Below are 23,416 nucleotides of genomic sequence, written 5' to 3' on the forward strand. Positions count from 1 at the left end.
TATTATCTTTTGTTATCAGGAATTTTATCTAAATATATAATAAATTTTAGCGCATATATATATATATATATATATATATATATATATATATATATATATATATATATATATATATATATATATATATATATATATATATATATATATATATATATATATATATATATATATATATATATATATATATATATATATATATATATATATATATATATATATATATATATATATATATATATATATATATATATATATATATATATATATAATATTTTAAAAAATTCAAACAAACCGTGCATCGCACGGGTTCATCTAGTTTAATCTATTTCGAACCCATAATCAAAAGTATACACCATGTAATAATTAAAAAAAATCCTTCAAAAAATAAAAGTAATAAGTATATGTATATTAAAGAAAAATGAGTTGCAATAGATAGACTAATTATTATTGATGAATAGGTATACAAAACTTATGCACAAAAGATAGGAAACAATCTTCCTAAAAAAGTATTTCTATTCATTTGATCTGTTACATATTAATTGTAACTTTAGAATATTCTCAAAATTACAACTAATAATTTTTTTGACAGAAAAGTTGCAGCTAATATGTAACAAGAAAGTACTACATAATCATATATTCAAAAGATATATTCACTAAATAATATCTTAACATACATAATACTAAATACATTATTCTCTTAAAAATATCAATATTGAAAATATGTCACATATATATATTTTATCTCATATCCCTATCATGCAATCTATAATTAATTTGGGTTTCTTTCAAAAAAAAAAAAAAATACTAAATTTGAGTGTGTGCTAATATCAGAAAGATACATTGAGAACGAGGGATAACTCAACTAGTTAGAGCTTCCCTTCCAATTACAAGAGATGTTGGCTTACTACATGGTTCGAAAAACTTCATACATTTGAGAATGAAAGTTTTTTTTTTTTTTTTTTTTTTGGGTGCTGAGAAATGAAGATTATGGCCTTGTTCAACTATGTGTAGGCTGCTACTTGTTTAAGTAATTTTACTTGACTGAAATTATTTTTGCTGAAGTCAAATTATTTTACTGATTCTCTGTTATGTTTCTTCATTATAGTTAGTGATTTTTACTGAACTAAAACTATTTTTGCTAAACTAAAATTATTTTTATTGAACTGAAATTAGTTTTACTGAATAATATTTTTTTTTAAGATGAAATGAACCGCGCCTAACTCTAGCAAATTTGCAATCCCCATAAATATTGTACGGAGCATAGTAAAACTTTCCATATTAATATTACTCCCTCCATCCTTTAATTACGTTCCTATTTCTAAATTTACACGGGAATTAAGGAACTTGGAGTAACCTTAAAACCCATTATTAGAAAGTACAATGGGTATTACAAGACATTTATTGCTGTCTTTGAATAAAACAAAGATAGAATGATATTAAATGAAGCACATATCATCAATCCTTTGAAAAGAAAAATGACCAATCACATTTGTTTATAAAAATAAAAGGACCAATCATATTCAATTATACATAGTGCTGCACATGGATTCAGAATGTTCAAAAGGGTGAATGAAAATTATGGTTTCTGTGGAACCATTAATTGCAAAACAGAAAAATAATTAAAATAACGTCACATCAAAACTATTTAGGGATAATTTGGGGATATTTGGTAAAAATTCACTTACTAAAAAGGCAAAGTAAAAATGTAATTTTGAAATATCCAAAAAGAAACGTAGGAATGTAATTAAGGGACGGAGTCCAAAACTAATAAGTAATTAATTCTCACGTTATTCCCAAAACAATAGTGATGATATTTCCAATTTAATACTCTACTGGTCCACCTTCCTCTCTAATTCAATGGTTAGTTGTGAGTATGTAGTACTTTTTATTTTTATTTTTATTTATTTATTTATTTTTTTTAATCCTTGAATTGCTTCTAATAGAAAAAGAAATTTAATCATTTAATTTATATGTATCAAATAAATCCAAATTTCTCCAATTGGATTATTCAGTTAACGATCAAAATTCATTCAACGAGGAAAATCAGTCATATTACTCATATATGAGGTATGTTATTTACTACTTTTTCCCCAATATTGAATAATGTAATTTCATCATTTTCTGATTTGCTTTGAGTTTATTATTAGGCCCTATTCAATTCACCTTATAAAAATAATATTCAGTAAAATAATTTTAGTTCAGTAAAAATAAGTTCAATTTATAAAAATAATCTCAGTTCAGTATAATTAATTTTAGTTCAATAAAATTAATTTCAATTTAGTAAAAATCAGTAACTATAAAGAAGAAATATAATAGATAATCAGAAAGTAAGTTCAGTTCAGTCAAAAAATTTAAGTTTAGCAAAAATAATTTCAGTTCAGTAAAAATAATTTCAGTTCAGCAAAAATAAGGTGAAGTGAACGGGGCCTTACATTTTTTAAGAGAAAAGTAAAAGAAATCGATAACACACTACTCCCTCTGTCCCAATTTTTTTTGTCTCATTGCAAATACACAAACTTTTACAAAAATCGGGTGTACAATAATTATTATACATCTTTATAAAGATAGCCTAAAGTGATCAAAAGTTACCTATAAAATGAATAAAAGTTATCCCAATATGCATAAAAATAACCCAATATAAATAAAAATTATCTACGCTTTATTGGTAAAGAATCACATTTAAATGACTAAAAATCATTTATTAGTGATAGAATGTAATTAAATTACCTTTATAAAGCTTATCTTGTTGTCTATTTATGTAAAAATTGTATTATGTTTAAAGTTACCCCAAAAAAGACAAAAAGTTACCTTCAAATTAGCTAAAAGTTACCTTTATACTGTTCGATGTACACTAATATTAGTGTAAACCGAGCGTATACAAAAGTTTTTCTTGCAAATAATGGGGTCAAACTTCAAAAACTTTGACTATAAGTATCCATTAATTAATAAGAGCTAATATAGTCATATGGGGTCTTGTTGGATTCGTCTCATTATGTATTTCATTAATTAATATCAAGTTTTTATAATTTTTATATGAATAGAAATGAAGTTATTTATGTTACAAGATGTATCTTGGAGTCCGTGCAAAATCTAATAGGACAAAAAAAAAAAAAAAAAAAAAAAAAGGATAGATGGTGTACTAAATTGTAACTGCGATTAGCGGCAATGTGGATTTTAATATTTGGAATTTGAACAATTGCTAATGTTTGTAATTTGTTCATTATTTCATTTGTGTGTTCTAGGTGTAATGCACTATTTGTCTAATTATTTTTGTTTCACGGTTTTCTTTTTATTTGTTCAATTGTAGTATCAATTACAGTCTTAAAAAACTTCTAGTAGACAAGTTAAAATGGCAACTTTTTTTTATTAGGGTCCAATTTTTAAAATTAGAACAGGTCCAAACAAATGTTTTAAAAAGTCATGTTAGGGCGTAGTGTATTGTATATAGTATATACTATGTATAAATTTATTTCACACCAAGCTAAGGTTGGTGCAGTGGAAAAAATTGCACCTTCTAACTTTGAGGTTGGGGGTTCAATCTCCACTAGAGGTATTTTGAGAATGGGGATCCCTTACCCTTCCCCCTCACTCTCAAAGTGTTTAACCCACAAATAACATATAAAAAAATCGTGAGGATTGAGGTTCGACAAAGGTCTTTCCCAACAATATTAAGCCACAAAGAGAGAGGTTTATTCAAGTGACATGCTATAAAAGGCTGTCATCTCTGTTTTCAAGTCTTAAGGTTTATTCACTTCAGCTTAATTTCACTTCAGTTCAGCTCAGTAAATGTGAACAGGCACTGACTCTTAGGGTAGGATACGAACATTATACATTAATAACAACAATGACATAATTAATTAATGTTTATTTATCCCCATAAAAAAAATATTTAGTTTAAAAAAAAAAATACTCTCTCCGTTTTTTCCATAAGCTAGAGTTGAAATTTTTCACTATTTATATGTCATTATTGACATAAGGGGAGTTTTTTCCCGAGTTTTTAGAGAGCCACGTAAGATTTAATTTTTTTTCAACGCGCCATGTAGGATAATAAATTTTAGTGGTAGCCAATTAAATATGAGATTATTAATTTCTTTTAGAATTAAATAATTTAAATGACACATAGGGTGTGTTCTATTCACCTGATTTTTACTTATCTGAACTTATCTGATCTTATCTGAACTTATCTTAACTTATCTGAACTTATTTGATCTTATCTGAACTTATTAACCCTTATTAGAACTTATTTTAGTTATAAATTAAACTTGGCAGCCCTGATTAACCCTTATCACAACTTATCTGAACTTATTTTTCCTGAACTTATCTTATCTGAACTTATTAACCCTGAAATAAGTGGAATTTGACAAATGTATAAATTTGACTCTAGCTTATAAAAAAATAGAGGGAGTAATAAAGTATCTAATAAAAATAGACAAGTAGTTATGTCTCCAACCGAAGTCCAACGTCCATTATATCCAGTGCATCTCCCGAGGCATTCTCGAGTTAATATTAAATTAAGATACCATTGGTCAAAGTTTTGCATTAGCAAATATGTCAATTAAATCGGGGTATTTTGAAATAGATGGAGTACTACGCAAATCAAATAACTAATGATGTGTTTACCTTTTCTAATACAGTTGCTCATATCTAAACTATAAAAATATAATTCTGCATGAAATACCAAAAGTAGATTACTATGTTTTTAATCAATATGATATGCCAGGAAGCAAAAAGGCACAAAAACTTAGCGGTTTCCAAGCATCAAATAAAGCTTCGATCATATGGGTTTGTGAATTGCATACAGATTGATCAATTGCCACCAAATTTGTTCTCGATCAATCACTAATATCAGACTAAACGAACAAATCCCCTGAAACAAAAGATGTATAACTTAGATATCTTCTTAATTAAATTCAATAGACTACTGAGCTTGTGCAGTCACTTGTTATATATACACATATATGTAGCAAATGTGGCCGCACTAGCAAATTTCTTAGTACTCAGATAGTTCAACAACATACATAAATTAGCCAATTCCAAATATAGAGCATGATAACATTTTGAGTCATATACACACCATAATAACCAAGTCATACTGAACACATGAACAATTAAGCTACTATTAAATTAACAGTGTATGTTGACATAGCAATAACGTAAAATAAATAACAAGGTTTTAGGCCGTTGAGACACATCGAGCACTTTTGAGAAGTGATTCTAAGCATGAAACAAATAAAAGATAACGAAATTATTAGAAGACAATACCTGTCATTCCATATCATATGGGCTTTGGGGAAGTCTGATCCGATCGAGGTGTAAGGGTAATTCCATTTTGCCATTCATCTCTTGATACTTCAAGTCCACAGTCGAACGCAATCTTACAAAGATTTGCAGAAACTACACACTTCCAATAATCGAACAAAATCATCTTACAAGTTGAAGATACCCTGGCTAGACGGAACAAAGACTTGCAGAAATTACACACTTCCCATAATCGAGCATCTTCCTCACTATCTCTTTCATGTAATACATAAAGCTTTTCCAAAACAAGTGCATTGCTTAGAATGTACTCTAGCAACCCGAGCTCATCATCTATAGCTTTTAGTCCAGCTATTTCTAATGTCTTCAACTTATTTAAAAACTCTGGTACACACCAATTCATGGGATCCATTACAAGATTTGAATCCGAATGTAGGTACACTTTAAGGTGCCTTAAGTTAGGAAAGCGTTTCATACAAAGTAGCAAATCCTTCCATCCAACATAATCCAAATTCGTTATTAGAATTTCTAGATTAGGAAAGGTTATCATACGCCCGAGATTTACAGAATTAAGGTAACGATATACATTGGTCAGCTCGTCATCATCTAGCCATAGACAAAGCTCTCTAACACTAGACATTTGCCCGACTAACTTGAATGTGTCCCATAGACAATCTTCTTGCCCAATAGCCTCATTCCAAAGCATGACAATCGATGCTTTGACTAATTTCGTCGGATTTTTGATAGAGTAATAATCTGAAGTGAAGCTACTTATTCCAAAGGCCTCCAAGTTGGGTGCATCGATGATGGTTTCAGGTCGTTGGTTGTGCTTATCTGCCATCATCTGTATTCGCAACGACCTCAGATTCGGTGATGATATATTCAGAACAATCTGGGGTTCGGGTTCGGTTATATAATCAGAGAATTTCAATTCCGCCTCTATCAATTGTTTAGAAGACCTAAATGGACTCCCCATAAACTGATGAGGCGGGGTGTTAACAAGATAATTTAGATAGATCTTCCTCAAATTCGGAAGTTGAATATCTATATTTTCTGGTGAATTAAACTGATAGCTCTAAGGAAACAAGTCTGATTTTGCAAGCAAAATGGAGACTTGGCAATTATACCAGAAAACCAGCCAAAGGAAAGCAGGGCGGTTTTGGTGGAAATAATTGATGTGCGCAGTATAGAGTTTAGAGAGAGAGAGAAGGATCAGAAAAGAGGAGTGATTTCATTCATTAAGCCTGACCATTCTTACAAGAGATTTGGCTTAAATAGCCTTGAAGATTGCTGATAAGCTCAGCTTACAAAAGACAAATACATAACGGCTAGTAATAGGACAGTTCAGCTAGAAAACAAAAATACAACTTTCTGTAATATTCTCAGAATTATTCTCCTCAATTTCAGTGCTCATTCCCTTCTCTTGGACAGCTGTCAGTTCCATTCCTTCCTCCTCTCCAGCTACTTTTTCACTGCTGTATCCAGGCTCATCTTGCTCCACCTCAGCTAATTCCTTGCTTGATCTTTCCAGCTCAACTTCTATGCCTGTAATTGCATCATAAACTTGATCATACCTTTTAATATCAAAACTACCAGATTCTTGGAAGAAAACAGAAACACGGGAATAGGAAAGCAATCCTCATAATTACGGCGATCCTCTTTAATAATGATCTGCTCCACGTTTCGGCCACAGACTTCTCGGAAACATGCGTCTGCAACACTAGGCCACAGAGATCCTTGACCCCAAGGATCAAAATCTGGATACTGCTCCTCAATCCAAACAGCATCCTCCCAGGTAGCTTCTTCAATTGGCAAGTGATCCCATTGAATTAGCCATTGGACTACAGCATGGTTCTTTTTCTTCACAGTGCGTTTGTCTAGCATATCAATTGGGGATTTGTTGAGTGTTTGTTCTTGAGGGAAGCTTGGGATGGGAGGGCAGGTATTGTTATCTGGTGTGGGACCATGGTGCTTTTTAAGCAGAGAGACATGGAATGTTGGGTGGACTTTAGAAGTAGGTGGGAGCTGCAGAGTGTAGGCAACCTGTCCTACCTTCCTGATGATCAAATAGGGTCCATAGAACCTTGGAGAGAGTTTTTCATTGCTCCTTTGCTGCACTGTAGACTGCCTATATGGCTGTAGTTTCAGATAAACCCAGTCTCCGACTGCAAAATTTCTTTCTGTCCTGTGCTTGTCAGCTAACTGTTTCATTCTGTTCTGTGCCTTGTGTAGATTTTCCTTCAGCATTCTCAGTGTTGTATCTCTCTGCTGTAGGCTTCGATCTACAGTATCCACCACACATGATCCTGCAATGTAAGGTCTGTGCAAGGGTGGGGCAATGTTGTATAGAATCTCAAATGGTGTCTTCTTGCTGGCAGTATGGTAGTTAGTGTTGTACCAGAATTCAGCTAGGGATAACCATTTAGACCACTCTCTTGGTCTTTCAAAGCACATACATCTGAGATAAGTTTCTAGGCATCTGTTGAGGACCTCAGATTGGCCATCTGTCTGAGGGTGGTAAGCTGTAGACATTCTATGCTGTACACCTTGCAATTTCATGAACTCAGACCAGAATAAGCTGATAAAAACCTTATCTCTATCAGAGATAATAGATTTAGGGAATCCATGCAGCTTAAAAATATGATCAAGGTAGGCCTGGGCTACTGCCATGGCAGAAAAAGGGTGTGAAAGTGCCACAAAGTGGGCATATTTGCTTAACCTGTCAATGACAACCATAATCACTTCCTTACCAAATGAGTTAGGAAGGCCTTCTATGAAATCCATTGTAACATCTTCCCAAATTGCTTCAGGAATGGGTAAAGGGTGTAGAAGTCCCGGATAAGCTTGTGGGTCATACTTGCATCTTTGACAGACCCCACACTTCCTCACATAAGATCTGATATCCCCTTTCATGCCCTTCCAGTAGAACATGCTCTTGACTCTCTGGTAAGTGGCTTCTGTTCCAGAATGCCCACCTTGGGGTGAATCATGTAGCCACTTAAGTATTCTCTCCCTTAGGACTGGTGAGGAACCTACCACCAGCTTCCCCTTCCTTTTAAGACATAAATTGTCCCAAGAATAGTGCTTGTGAGAGTGAGCACTCTGCTGCAGCTCTGAAATTATTTTCTGCAGAATTTCTTCCTCCTACCAACATTGTTTTAGCTGATCCAGAAGCTCAGATTGCACACTAGAAATGGCCATGACATTCAACTGATAACCAGGGATCCTAGATAGGGCATCAGCTACCCTGTTCTCAGCACCAGATTTATACTCAACAGTGTAATCAAAACCTGTGAGTTTAGACAACCATTTTTGCTGGAATGGGGTTGCCAACTTATGCTCTAGCAAGTATTTAAGGCTCTGTTGATCTGTTTTAATGATGAAGGGTTGAGATAGCAGATAATGTTGCCATTTTCTCACTGCAAACACTACAGCCAAAAGTTCTCTCTCATATGCTGATAACAACATATTTTTGTCACTCAGAGATTTACTTAAGAAGCTGATAGGATGTCCTTCTTGGAGCAAAACTGCACCAATGCCCTTGCCCGAGGCATCAGTTTCTATAGTGAAAGGTTTAGAGAAATCTGGCATGGCAAGGACTGGGGGTGTGGTGATGACAGTCTTGAGCTGATTAAATGATTTCTCAGCATCCTCAGTCCATGTGAAGTTGTCTTTTTTCAAAAGTGAAGTGAGGGGTTTACAGATTATGCCATAATCTTTTATAAATCTTCTATAATAACCAGTTAAACCCAGAAAACCCCTTAGCTGCTTGAGTGTTTTAGGTCTCGGCCACTCTAACATTGCCTGAACCTTTTCTGGGTCAGTTGCTACCCCAGATTGAGAGATTACATGCCCTAAGTAATGGATCTCAGTCATTCCAAAAGAACACTTTTTGAGATTGGCATGTAAGTGATTGTTCTTCATTATGCATAAGACAGCTTCTAGATCCTTGAGATGAGCAATCTAAGATGGACTGTACACCAAAATGTCATCAAAAAAGACATGAACACTCTTTCTAAGCAAGGGTTTGAATAACTGATTCATCAGAGCTTGAAATGTGGAGGGAGCATTGGTTAAGCCAAAGGGCATTACCAAATACTCAAAGTGACCAGAGTGAGTCTTGAAAGCAGTCTTCTGTATGTCACCTGGGTTCATTCTGATTTGATGATACCCTGATTTGAGATCAATCTTAGAAAAAAATTTTGTGCCCTGTAACTCATCTAGCAGTTCTTCAATTAAAGGAATAGGGAACCTATCCTTGATTGTGGCCTTATTTAAGTGTCTGTAATCGACACACATTCTCCACCCACCATCTTTTTTCTTCACTAGCACAATTGGGGATGCAAAAGGACTATTGCTAGGTCTTATAACCCCTTGCTCAAGCAGCTCCTGCACCATCTCCTCAATCACATCCTTCTGCATAGCTGGGTACCTGTAAGCTCTTAAGTTGATGGCATCTGTCCCTTCCTTTAAGGGAATAACATGATCAAACCCTTCCCTTGGTGGTGGTAACCCTTGAATGGGTTGGAAAACCACCTCAAATCGATCCAGCAAGGACAAAAGGGTAGGATCTTGTGCTGACTTTTGTAGACTGACAGGTGAGTACTCCACATTCCCTGGTAGAATTTGCATCATTGAAAGGGTTCCTTCTTGAGTTAAGAGTTTCTGCAATTTTTGAGGTTGAACAATTTTCCAGCTCTTAGGTGATGAACCTCTGAGCTTAACCCTCTTACCACCATGTTTAAACTCCATGGTGAGTTTGCCAAAATCCCAAAGTACAGGACCTATTTGAGAAAACCATTGAATGCCCAACACTAGGTCACTACCACTTAAAGGTAGTAAAAAGACATCTGCAGAGAATTCAAGCCCTTGCATCTTCCATTTGAAACCATGAATAATCTGCTCACATTTGAGCTGATTACCATCTGCCACCTTGACCCAGAGTGGTGTGATACTCTCCACCTTGCAATCAAGTTTCAATGCCTTGCTGGCATCTATAAAATTATGAGTGCTGCCACTATCCAAGAGAAGCTGTAATTTCTTCTTCCCATGATGCCCTTCCACTCTCATTGTCTGAAAAGAAGCAACTCCATCCATAGCTTGGACAGAAATATGTGCACACTGAGAGCCTTCCTGTATTTCTTCTTCTACCACCTCCTCTTCTATATCTTCTATTTCTTCCACCTCAATGTGGTAAAGTTGTGGCTTCTTACCCTTGCATTTGTGTCCTGGTTCATACCTTTCATCACACCAGAAACATTGATTTTTGGCTCTTTTGTCATTAAATTCAGCTGGGGTTAGGGTTCTTCTATTGGTGTTTGGGGTTCTTGGGGGGGTGACTAGGTTTGTAAATGGTCTGTTTGGTGTGTAGGGTTGGATCTGGTTGTTGGTTCTGAAGTTTTGGGTGGCTGTTCTGAGAGTTTAAGGTGGGGTGGGTAACAAGGGTGGTTGTTTTTGGACTGGGGTTGGTTGTTTGGGTTTCTTAGCTTTGCTAGCAGCCTCCTGCAGTTTGGCTAAGCACAAAGCTTGTTGAAGGGTGGTGGGGTTGAACATTCTCACTGCAAGTTGAACCTCCTCCTCAAGGCCAGCTAGATAGCAGCTCAACAAATAAGGTTCAGATAGCTCGATTCTGCTAGCTAGTGCATCAAAGGAATCATGATATTCCTGTACACTACCTGTCTGTCTGAGGGTTTTGAGATTAGCCATTGGATCATCATAGAGATCCCCAAACCTAGCTGTTATATCCTTCACATAATCCTCCCACTTAGGCAAGATGTGATTTTTTCTCTGAATATAGGTCTGGTGCCAGAGTAGTGCCTTATCTTCCAGGTGAATGGCCGCAAGTTTCACTCTATCAGGATCCTTCACACCATCCAGGTCAAAAAATTGATTACACTTAAAAATCCATGATTTCAGATCTGAGCCATTAAACTTTGGGAACTCAACCTTAGTTAGTCTAGCTGTGTATTGAGAATGTTTAGGGGGGGGGGGGGGGTTCAGGTTCATGAGGTTCTGAGCTAGATCTAGGTATATTATTGCCATCAGATATCAGTTTAGTAATTTGAACAGACAGGCCTAGCATAAGATCATTAAGCTCAGAAATCGACTTACAGTTCTTATCAATATTGAGGCTGTTAGTTCTGCAGGCATTATCCAGCTTCCTACCCTGATCCTGCAGTAAGGTTTTCATAGTTTGCTCAAGCTTTTTTTATCTCAGTGTTTCCTAGCTGAGCAGAGTCTGAGGAAGATCTAGTGATAGGCATGGTGACTGATAGGCTGAGGAACGTACTGCTCTGATACCAATGATAGCTCTAAGGAAACAAGTCTGATTTTGCAAGCAAAATGGAGACTTGGCAATTATACCAGAAAACCAGCCAAAGGAAAGCAGGGCGGTTTTGGTGGAAATAATTGATGTGCGCAGTATAGAGTTTAGAGAGAAAGAGAAGGATCAGAAAAGAGGAGTGATTTCATTCATTAAGCCTGACCATTCTTACAAGAGATTTGGCTTAAATAGCCTTGAAGATTGCTGATAAGCTCAGCTTACAAAAGACAAATACATAACGGCTAGTAATAGGACAGTTCAGCTAGAAAACAAAAATACAACTTTCTGTAATATTCTCAGAATTATTCTCCTCAATTTCAGTGCTCATTCCCTTCTCTTGGACAGCTGTCAGTTCCATTCCTTCCTCCTCTCCAGCTACTTTTTCACTGCTGTATCCAGGCTCATCTTGCTCCACCTCAGCTAATTCCTTGCTTGATCTTTCCAGCTCAGCTTCTATGCCTGTAATTGCATCATAAACTTGATCATACCTTTTAATATCAAAACTACCAGATTCTTGGAAGAAAACAGAAACACGGGAATAGGAAAGCAATCCTCATAATTACGGCGATCCTCTTTAATAATGATCTGCTCCACGTTTCGGCCACAGACTTCTCGGAAACATGTGTCCGCAACACTAGGTTTACATAAGTTGGACAGCGAACTTAACTTGAGTTTGAAGACATGTAGTGTCTGAGAGGTCAGTTGTCGAACAATGTCAACAACAACCGTGGAGAATTTGTTTGAGGCTAGTTCAGAAACGTAAAGTCCATCATTGTCGAATTTGAAAGTGGTGACACCAGTCCAAAGGTAGCGCCATCGATGGGATAAGATGGAGGTGGCAACGGCGGAATTGATTTGGAGACGAGAAAGTATGTTGTTAAGGATATCATCTGGAAGTGAACTCAACCGGTCTTCCCTGCTCAACCTCCTGGTACCACCCATTCTCCTCAATGTAGCAATGCGGAATTGAATAGATTTATTTAATCCTTCTTACTTCTCTGCCTTGTTTCTTGTCAATTCTTCTAAATCTCTATTTGAGTTATGACCTAGTTTTCATACTTTAGATATTTGAACACATAATGATTAAAGTTAAAAATAGAGTCATCAGATTGATCACTTGTAAATGTTGTAATTGTAGCTCTAGAGATAGATAAGTTTAATATTTTTTTTATCTTTTATCTTATCAATTTATAGGAAAACGAGTTAATACTACTAGAGAGTAATCTTTTATCTTTGTGGAGAGTAATAAAGTTTACAAAAATTTTCACTTAAGGTACTAAAGTTTCAAAGTTTCACTTAGAGTACTCAACCTATAAGTGATCTAATACAACAGGTGAACATTTGCCAAAAAAAAAAAAAAAAATAAAAAAAAATAAATAAAAGTACAAAAGGGTGTTTTTTTATGTGTCATATGCCGGAGTCACGCATTGACTAGATGGAAAACCAACCAAAACTCTTCTTCACAACCTCACACAACTTATAAGGTCCTTTCTCACAACTTTTATCTTAAAAGGTCCTTATTTACAAAATCGACCTCTTAAAAGGTCCTTCCTCAAAAATTTTCCTTAAAATTAAAAATAGAATCATCAGATTGATCACTTGTAATTGTAGCTCTAGAGATAAATAAGTTTAACGATATTTATTTTTTTTTTTTTTTTTTAAACTTTTATCTTATCAATTTATAGGAAAAATATATTACTGATAAAAAAAAGGTGACATATGATAAGAATCTTATGAAAATTTATCAAATCATCTAGACTAAAAACAATATTATCCATAATCATAAATTGTATGTGTTTGTATGCTTATGGAACTAGTATCCAACATCTATAAATTAATTATTCTACCTCCAAAATTTCACATATTCTTTCTCTTAATAATTATACAGTCGCACCAAAATATTACGCATTCAATCACTGTTTGTTACATAATAAAAATTATGAAGATCATAATTGTAACATTGTCAATAATTTTGGTGATCCTCAACCTAAACTCTGTTACCGCAGCTTACGATTATTATGATGTGGTAACCCTTGGGGCAAAACCCAATTCGAATTCGGACTCTTCTAAGGCGTTGGAGGCGGCTTGGAATATAGCTTGTGATTCAACGGGCGAGTCGACAATTCATATTCCCGAAGGAGAATACTTTGTTCCAAAATCCCTTAAGTTTTCTGGAAAGGGATGTCAAAGTAGTAAGATTAATTTTGTTATTAACGGAACCCTTATAGCTCCTAGTGATTTTCGAGTGCTTCAAAACTCAAAAAACATGGGTATTATTTGAGCATGTCAATGGTCTTACACTTTCTGGTGGAGTGTTTAACGCTGCGGGAGCTAAGTTATGGAATTGTAAACGATCTGGAAAAGAAGCATGTCCTCGTGGTGTGGAAGTAAGTTATTTATTTTCTACATAAAGTAATGCTCTAATTTAACTAGTACGTACCTATTATTATTTTTACATTAAAGGATCTTTATATGTTATTTGATCTCAGTCCTAAAATTATTATGTGACGCAACATAGTACTCAAGACGTACTTAAATTTAAATAAGTTAGGGCCACACAATTAATATTTAATTTTAAAAGAATTATATTAAAAAAATTTAATTAGTTTTATTTATTCTTTTACCTTCTAGCATTATTAGGATTTGGGGTTGTTATTCCGATATATAAGTATACTACTATACTGTCCTCCGTGGTATTTTATTGTGTTAATGTTATGTTATTAACTTATTCTAAAGAGCTTGTGATTATGAATTTATTTTTTTCCACAAATTAATATTTAATCTGTTTAACACGCAATTTTGAACAAATAACCCTATCTATTTAATGAAAAATAATCTTCAAAATATTAAATTGGTTTATTGATTTTTTATATTAACATAACGATTTTTTATTTAAATTACAGAGTTTAGGCTTTCTAAATTCCCAAAACATTGAAATAAATGGTATAACCTCATTAGATAGTCAATTGTACCATATTGTTATTGATGATTGTCGAAACGTGAAAGTGCAAGGGGTTACTATATCTGCCTCGGGTCATAGTCCTAACACCGATGGTATTCATGTACAATCATCAATTGATGTTACAATATCGATTTCGAACATTGCTACGGGAGATGATTGTATCTCAATTGGACCGGGAACTAAAAATTTGTGGATTCAAGATATCACATGTGGTCCCGGTCATGGCGTAAGTATTGGAAGTTTAGGAAAAATTTTAGATGAGGCAAAAGTGCACAATGTAATTAAGTCATGGGGAAGACCAAGTGATGAATTTGTTAGCGATGTTGTCTTTCAGCATCTCACAATGGAGAATGCTCGAAATCCAATCATCATCGACCAAAAATATTGCCCCAATAATAAGGATTGTCCTGTACAGGTATATTAAACTATATACAGGTATATTAAACTATATTTTTATATTCAAGATCTTATTTTAAATTTTTTTTTGTAAATCTTATAAAATGTTATGAAATATTTGTGGATATCCATTATCCTCCTTTGTATAATTCCGAAACAATCTATATCTAGGGTTTATATTCTTATCCAATCAAACCCTAATATATTGTATGTATATATACACCTTATCATACGGAATAAGATACACAGATTAATTCTCTCTCAATCTCTCATCTTTCCCCTCATTTCACAACACGTTATCAGCACCAAAGCTCTAAATCATCAATTAATTAAGATTATATTTCAATCACAATTAGCATACTGGAAAACCCGATTAAAATCCCCAAATTTCAACCTGTTCCGTCATACAACACCGCGGCAACACCATCATCGAAGTTGAAGCAATCCTGATTTCTAACCCGAAAACAACGCCCTTTTATATTTTGTAAAATTAATAGTGTGTCTATCAATGGCAGGGCACTCCAAAATGGGCGATCCTATTAACAACGATATGGTTGCAGGCATTCAACAGAACAAACTTCGATTTCTCGGCGTATTCGTTGAAGATGAAGGTGATACTCGGAATCTCGTAGATGCAGCTTAATTACCCGGTGGTTGCGTTGGATTTAGGGAAAGCATTTTGGGTTAGGTCTTAAAAGGCTTGTTCCTCGTGGCCTTCAAATCCAGAGGTAAACATTAGTATGTTTGTCTTCTCTTTATCTTATCTATTATTATTATTATTATTATTATTATTATTATTATTATTATTATTATTATTATTATCTTTTGAAAGCTCTAAAATATTATATAGTGCTATGCTAGTGAACATGCAGACTATTGATAGATTTTGAATTGAACTCATCTTGGTGAGTGTGTTAAGAGGAATTCTTCTATGATATACGTATGTGGCAAGTATATAGTTGATTTGTATACTTGGTAGATTATTTGCTTTTCGATAGTCTTCTTGGACAATGGTTATTGAGCATGAAGCGTAGTATCTGATTATCCCTACTAGTTTGACTCTTACAGAAATTTAGAATTATTATTGGTATTAATCCTTAAATGTTTATGAATATTTTGTGCGTGAACTGTGGGGTAGCAAATAAATCATTCTTGTTGTTAAAAGTTAGTTGTCATATCTTATTATGAGTGATGCTAAATTATGTGCTACAAATTTTAATTTATGTGTGACCTTGAAATCTCAAGTATGACAGATTTTTCCGCAAACATATGACATGTTAATCTTATGTGCTCATGTGATTGCTTTTGTTTCCCAATCTTTATTTTGGCAAGTATATTTGAGTAGATCTACTAATATATACGTGTTATTTCATTGATGCAAAGTAAATATAGGGGTTTGCCCTTTGATATGCTATTGCCGCTGCCGATAAAATGACTGATGCATACTTTATTGAATGCTTCATTAATTTTATTGAATTTGATTAAATAACCTTATTTCGTATAGTCTCTTGAGTCTTCTATAATAGATCATTTATAAAAGTATTATTGGATAGTGGTTGATACATTGTTAAGGTGTTGATGTCTTGTTTATTTTTACCCCGAAAGCGCAAGACGCCTACTAATAACTTTTTGAAGTGAAATTTCATGTTTTGCCACAATCTAGCATTACTAAGCCGTGTTTGTTTTAACTCAACTTTATTATAAATTTCACCCTTTACTCTCGTGCAATACATCTGTGTTATGTGTTAATTAATTTTGTTTAATTAGATATATATTTTCAGTTGGGTGGTATATTTGTATGACAATTTTCTTATTATGCATAGTCTTTGGACTATATAAGTTTATAATACATTAAACTAATAATGCTTTGGAGCAAATTATGTAACTTTGACGATGGAGTGATGGATTTTCATATTTAATCTACATAATGATCATGTTTTGATTCAATTTAACTTTTATTGATGAAGATGGATGATTGATAGATATGTGATTTATTTCAATTGCATATGAAAAAATATGCGAACTTATTTTGAATGATTGATGTGTCATTTAAATATTAAATAATTATACCATATGGACCTGAAGTTCCTTAAATATTATGAAGGGTCTGAAAGCCCCAAGAATGATATGAAAGACTTATAAATGACAAGAAATTTCTAATAGTTTCTAATGTATGTTGCTTGGATAATCCACCGTTTACATAATTAATGTGTTCCTATACACACAATGTCATGTGAAAATATAAAGATTTTGTATAGTTTATACTTTATATATTATTGTCTTTTGTTTGGATATCCAAGATACCAAATTCTAGCTGAATATTGATAAATAACTAGATATATTCATTCCCAGAAGTGAATGAGAAATTGCGTGCATACTTAATAGAGATTAGCATGCATGCATGATGTTCTTTTGATTGTATATAATTCATGTAAAAGTTCATAAGATAGAATTGCAAATTAACATGAATACATATTATCTTTATGAGCAAGAGATTTAACGTGCATGACATTGTGAGCAACTCACTTGATAAATATGTTTATGCCCATACTTATGAGATATTCCAATTTAAATGAATGAAAGAGGAACACTTGACTTGATACATGACATTACCAAAATAATTTCTGGCTTAAAAGACGCAATATAATTAATTAAAGGTTGTTGAACGATTAATATTATGCCCCCATATGCAAGGATTAGGGGGAGATATTCATTCCGTAAATTTAGGTAATCCTTGCACAAAAACAATAAAATACTTTGATGGTCAGTTTGATACATATATTAACTTAAATATCAACATTTATTTGATAGAGGTGGCCACACGATAATTAAATCTTTAGTATGATACCATCCTGGAGATATATGAACAATTGTACTGTCATTGACTATATACTAGTTGTAAATGCTCCCATTAAAATTTATGTCCCAGAAGGACAATATCAATTGTTAATCAACCAAGGAGACGCCTGAAGCGTGGTAGATTAATGGATACCTATAGATGATATGAATTTTCGAAAAAAAAAAAGAGAAAGAAGCAATTGTTGACAATGACAGATTTAATGAAGTGATAAACTTTATTAGATCACTAGAAGCATCATGTTTAGTAAAATTAAAATTTACCATATTTATATAAAAGACTCCAGATTAGTATGAAATGTCCAACAAGATTATCATGTATCAAGATTATACTTAATACTCCAGCGGAGCTTAATTAAGTTATTATTATCGATCAAGTATTAGTTGGTTGTCTTGCCAAGTGAAGAAAGATATGCATATTATTGTTATTATATCACATTATATTCATGGCCATGTATAAAATACATTTGATAAGGTGATCACATAATTGGAAAACTGACCATATATAGTTTAAATAAAAAGTGATTGAATGTGAAAATTAAATAGGCCATCCGGGTTTAATAAATACCCGTTATGATGAGAACCAGAAATTTCATTTGAAATTAAAGAAATAATGTGCTGACGCTCTCAATGTTAGATATATGAAATGAATTGAATGGCAAGACATAACATTGAGATTGAAATACATTTGAATTGTGGATTTAATAGTTTATTTTGACGAAAAAAAAAATTCAAGAGATTGTATATGTATATATATAAGTTTCTAACAACTTTGTATGGGCATATGTAATGGGTGGCCAGAAGTTCACCAGGATAGTTTATATTTTGTACAGTTTTAGGTGAGTAGAAGCTCACCGTATTAGGTGACTGAAAGCTCACTAAGGCTACTTGTATGTTAAATTTTGAGTAACCAATATCTTATTATTAAAGTTTTTTTTGATGATCCAGGAGATCATTATCTAGTGAATTACATACAAGTGACTTATACTTATATAACAATCTCTTGATTATTGGGGCTATTATCAGTCAGCACAAGAATAAAGATAAGAAATGGTGAACAACTGCACAATATACTCTCCCCCCATGGATAATATTCTCCAGAAGAGATAAATTTTATTGAATATGATCTTCCCAATGAAATAAATTATTTTGCAAATTTATATACTAAGTTGGTCAAGAATTTTAGTGCCCCTATATATGAGCTATTTTACCAACTTAGGGGGAGAAGGGCTAGCATAAGTTGGCAAAATCAAAAAACTTGATGATCCCTGTAACGTAAGTTTGAAAAGTTATATGCCAAATATTGCCTACATATTATCAAGATATGTTGCACATTTATGATTTGATTTGTATTTAGTTATGACTCATGTTGCATAACGTTGAAGATACATTTTGGTCATATTAATTATGTGTATACATTGAGATAAAATCTTGCCAATTATACTTGAATCACTACACCTGTAGTGTAGGTTGTATGATCGGTTCCAAAATAAAGATATGTCTAATATATATGATATATGGCAAGATAGTGCTATTAACACTAATAGTGTAATAGTATATAAATACCATAGTGTATGAAATACCCTAAAAGTGGTATAGATATCTGAATTATTACAATAGATGGCCTATGATATAAGAAAGTTATGATGGTACCAATAAGAAATATATTCAGATATCATTGCAAAATAGCATGCACATTAAAATTGTATCTTGAGGAATTATATGATACCGGTATATGATGGAACCGATATATAATATGCATATGCAGAATGAATGGACTTGTGAATAAGGGATCAGAAATATATGTCCATTTTAATGTCAACATAATGATAATGATCATAAGTTTATCATGGACCAGAAGTCTAATGAAATATGGATTTTAAATCCACACTGTACAATGTCATGTATTATTTTGAGTCTTATGTTTATGTGTATGTGTGAGTCATGGGTTAATGGATTATTTATTACATGTGTAGCAAGTTGTTAAATGCATTACTCATTGTATATTTTGTTTAATATGTTAAATATGTTATCATGTTTTTTATATCTCATATATTGCGTGCATTGATTTCTATACGATAATTGTGGTGTATTCATTATATATATAGTGAGGCATATTTACGGAAAATTAGAAAGACATATTTATATTCCTATGGGCTTATAATTATGATGAAATTATATATGACGTTGATCTAATATTATTTATGAATCATGGAAGAAAGTTCCCGAAGAACTTATATGCAACGTATTTACAACCCTACAAATTTTATATTTTGAATATTGTAATTATTATCAAATTTTTAGTCTATGTGACTACATCATTGACATCTCAACTTGAAGATTGAGAATTACTATATGTATTTGCAAGAGGACTATCATGTCAATTATGAATATTCTAAAGAATATCAACGAGATACTTATGCGTGAGACTATTTTATATATTATGGTCTAGAAGAACCATGATCAATGTATATAATTACATGTGTTATATTAATTCATACGAGATTAAATAGCAACATTATAATATCATGTGTTGCCATTAAGAAATGTTTGATTAAATAATGGTCATCATCTATTATTCACGACCTCCAGAAGAAGGCGTAACCGCATAAGTTTAACTTTTAAAGTAACTTTATTCAAACAGAGGCTTGGAATGATACAGAGATAAATCCATACATGGTGAAATGAAGACACTTGTGTCCACGTGAAGACTTGAAGATGCAAATTCAAATTAGGAGGTTGAAGAGCAAGGAATGATATTCTACTACATATGAGAAGACACCTAGCCATATTGGATTCATTGTTGTTGCACTAGAAGATCTCAAGTTATGTATTTATCAGGGGGAGAAAATACGCGCTGCACTCTTTTTCCCTTAACCATGGTTTTGTCCCACATTGGGTTTTCCTGGTAAGGTTTTTAACGAGGCAACCTCTCGAGCGTATTACGAAGAATGTTGTACTCTTTTTCCTTAATTAGGTTTTTATCCCACAGGGTTTTTCCTAATAAGGTTTTAATGAGGCACAGTCTTCGATAATGGATATCCAAGGGGGAGTGTTATGAAATATTTGTGGATATCCATTATCCTCCTTTGTATCATTCCGAAACAATCTATATCTAGGGTTTATATTCTTATCCAATCAAACCCTAATATATTGTATGTATATATACACCTTATCATACGGAATAAGATACACAGATTAATTCTCTCTCAATCTCTCATCTTTCCCCTCATTTCACAACATAAAATAATTTTTCTTATTTTTTGTGAATAGGTGTCTGGAGTAAGAATAAGTGACGTGACATATGACGACATCCATGGATCTGTAAAATTTGATTGTAGCCCAAAACATCGTTGCTCGGGCATAAAATTGAAGAATATAAATTTGACTACAAACAAGCTTCTTCTTTCTGTAACAATTGTGAGGGATCAACTTTTGGAAATGTTCAACCTAAAAGTTGTTTCGATTGATTTTTATATACACTTTATAATACAAAATTAAAAAATATGTATATACAATAGTTTGTTTATACTGAAAAACACGTTTAGATTATAAAGTTTAAACCCTCAAAGTTAAATGCAATGATTTACTCTTCTAATTTGTATGAACTCTTACCTTATCAAAAGAATACTTTTTCATATTACATAATTTGTAAGAGCTCCATCATAACTTATTCTATTTTGATAGACAATTATCTATACTTATTTTTCTAGATTAAGATATTTTAAGGGTTAGACTAACTATTTATTAGTGTTGACTCTATATAATATATAGCTAGTCTCAAAAAACGAAACTTTGTACTCTCTCCTTTTTCAATTTTATGTACACGTCTGTTCACATTTACTGAGCTGAACTGAACTGATTAGAGCTAAACTGAAGGAAAAATAATAAGTCTTATATAAGACGGGGTTATGTTAATTATATGATGAGATGGAGACAATTTGAGTTAACTATAACAATTTTTAGAGTTAAGTCGACAAAAGAGCCCTATTTTCTTCATTTTTTCATCTTTTAGGTACTCATTTTTTTTTTTCACTCTTTGGATACTGAATCAAGAATTTCGGCAAGTTAACTCTTGTCTAACCTACCTTTAACCTTAGGCAAATTAAAACAAGTAAAATCATTACATTTGGCACAATTTTTTTAAAAACCAACAGTTACAAATGATTGTAACTATCCGTTTTAGCCGAGAAAAATTACTCCTATGAACTTTTTTTTTTTAATTACTCACGAATAAAAATTTTACTATGGCATTTTTTTTTTCTTTTTGGCAACGCCTCCAAAAAAAATGTTCCTGATGAATAATACTGCTACCAAATAATAATCATAGTTACAATTTGACTATCTAACACAAAAACTATCTATAACTAATACTAAAATAACAATCGCTGACATCAGCTCTTTCCCCAAATTGTACACGTGTCAGTTTTTCCTTCAAAATTTTCCCGCCATTTTTTTTTTAAAAAAAAAAAGCTAAATATTGATTACAAATTATTTTTATACAGTACATTATCTAAAGGTATATATATCTAATTTTAAGGAAAACAAATATTAACCCTGTATATATGTCATTACTCTGTCTAATTACAAAGTTTGCCAAATTTTATTGTAGATAGGTATATTTTTGTTTATATTATTTTAATTTGTGTGGTTTGGCTTATGTTAATACAAAGATTTTACATATTTTGAGTGATAATATGGCTTGAAAATGTATACAATTATAATTTTTTTCTATTATGTTTGTGCATCGCACGGGAACTAATCTATTTAAATGTAAATGTCTTCCTTGATTTTCATTCAAAACACATCATTATGATCAAACCCTACTCAACAATGAAAGATACTCCGTAATAAGTGAATACCCAAATGGTGAATAATTGAAAAAGATAAGGCTTAACTCCATTTTTATGGTAACTTTAATTCCATAAGTTTTTAATTTGTAATGAGTTTAATTGTATTTAAATCTGTAATTTCAATTTGATACATATTGTTAAGGCTAATATGATTAATTCAATATACTACGTAGTACATTATAAATGCTTTTTAAGGGTAAATTATATGTTAGGAAAATGGTAAGTTTTGTAATATAAAAGAATAATTTCAAGGAAATTTTGTCAACAACTAACCACCCTTTAATTAAATGACAACTTTTGAAAACAATTACCTAGCGCCTACTTTATAAAATTTCATCTTTGTGTAGGGAAAAAAAATTAATAAAAATTGAAAAGAAAAAAAAAAAAAAAAAAAATCAAACATCGAATCCGCCGAGTTACTTCACTGATTTGAGTAATGTTAAACCTCTTTTCTCCTTATTCTACAATTAAACTGATCCTTCATATAGAGCAACAAAGATTAAGTTAAAAGTCAATTGATCAAGGATACATGCAATTGCAGATTATGGGCATGAAGCAAAAGCAAGGAATCTTTCAATTGAGAAGAATAGGTGCTAAATGATAGAATGCTTCTCACTTATATGAGATGATTAAATACACACTATTATAATTAGTGAAGCTTGTTATATATTAATAGAGATCCTTCATAATTCAATCCAATTAAATCAAGAAAGAGCAAGGTCGTAAATGAACACAAGCTTATTTAGCCTCATGTAAATCTACTTTAATTTT

The 23,416-nt window shown here is 32.5% G+C and overlaps 1 protein-coding gene and 1 pseudogene across 1 annotated transcript; one reads left to right on the forward strand and one right to left on the reverse strand.

Annotated features, from left to right (window-relative positions):
• Nucleotides 1-5,275: 5,275 nt before the first annotated feature.
• On the reverse strand, nucleotides 5,276-11,446 carry LOC145591855 (uncharacterized). The gene is made up of 7 exons (XM_081648347.1): nucleotides 11,296-11,446; nucleotides 10,697-11,174; nucleotides 9,349-10,495; nucleotides 8,405-9,219; nucleotides 6,906-8,308; nucleotides 6,625-6,855; nucleotides 5,276-6,309 (listed from the first exon to the last, which is right to left on the reverse strand). The coding sequence occupies exons 1-7, from the start codon at nucleotides 11,444-11,446 to the stop codon at nucleotides 5,276-5,278; spliced, it is 5,259 nt and encodes a 1,752-aa protein (XP_081504473.1).
• Nucleotides 11,447-13,013: 1,567 nt separating this feature from the next.
• LOC145591856 (polygalacturonase-like) lies at nucleotides 13,014-21,262 on the forward strand (annotated as a pseudogene).
• Nucleotides 21,263-23,416: the final 2,154 nt, after the last annotated feature.

This window comes from Chenopodium album, chromosome 18 (genome assembly GCF_948465745.1).
Source record: "Chenopodium album chromosome 18, dcCheAlbu1.1, whole genome shotgun sequence".
Classification (NCBI taxonomy): domain Eukaryota; kingdom Viridiplantae; phylum Streptophyta; class Magnoliopsida; order Caryophyllales; family Amaranthaceae; genus Chenopodium; species Chenopodium album.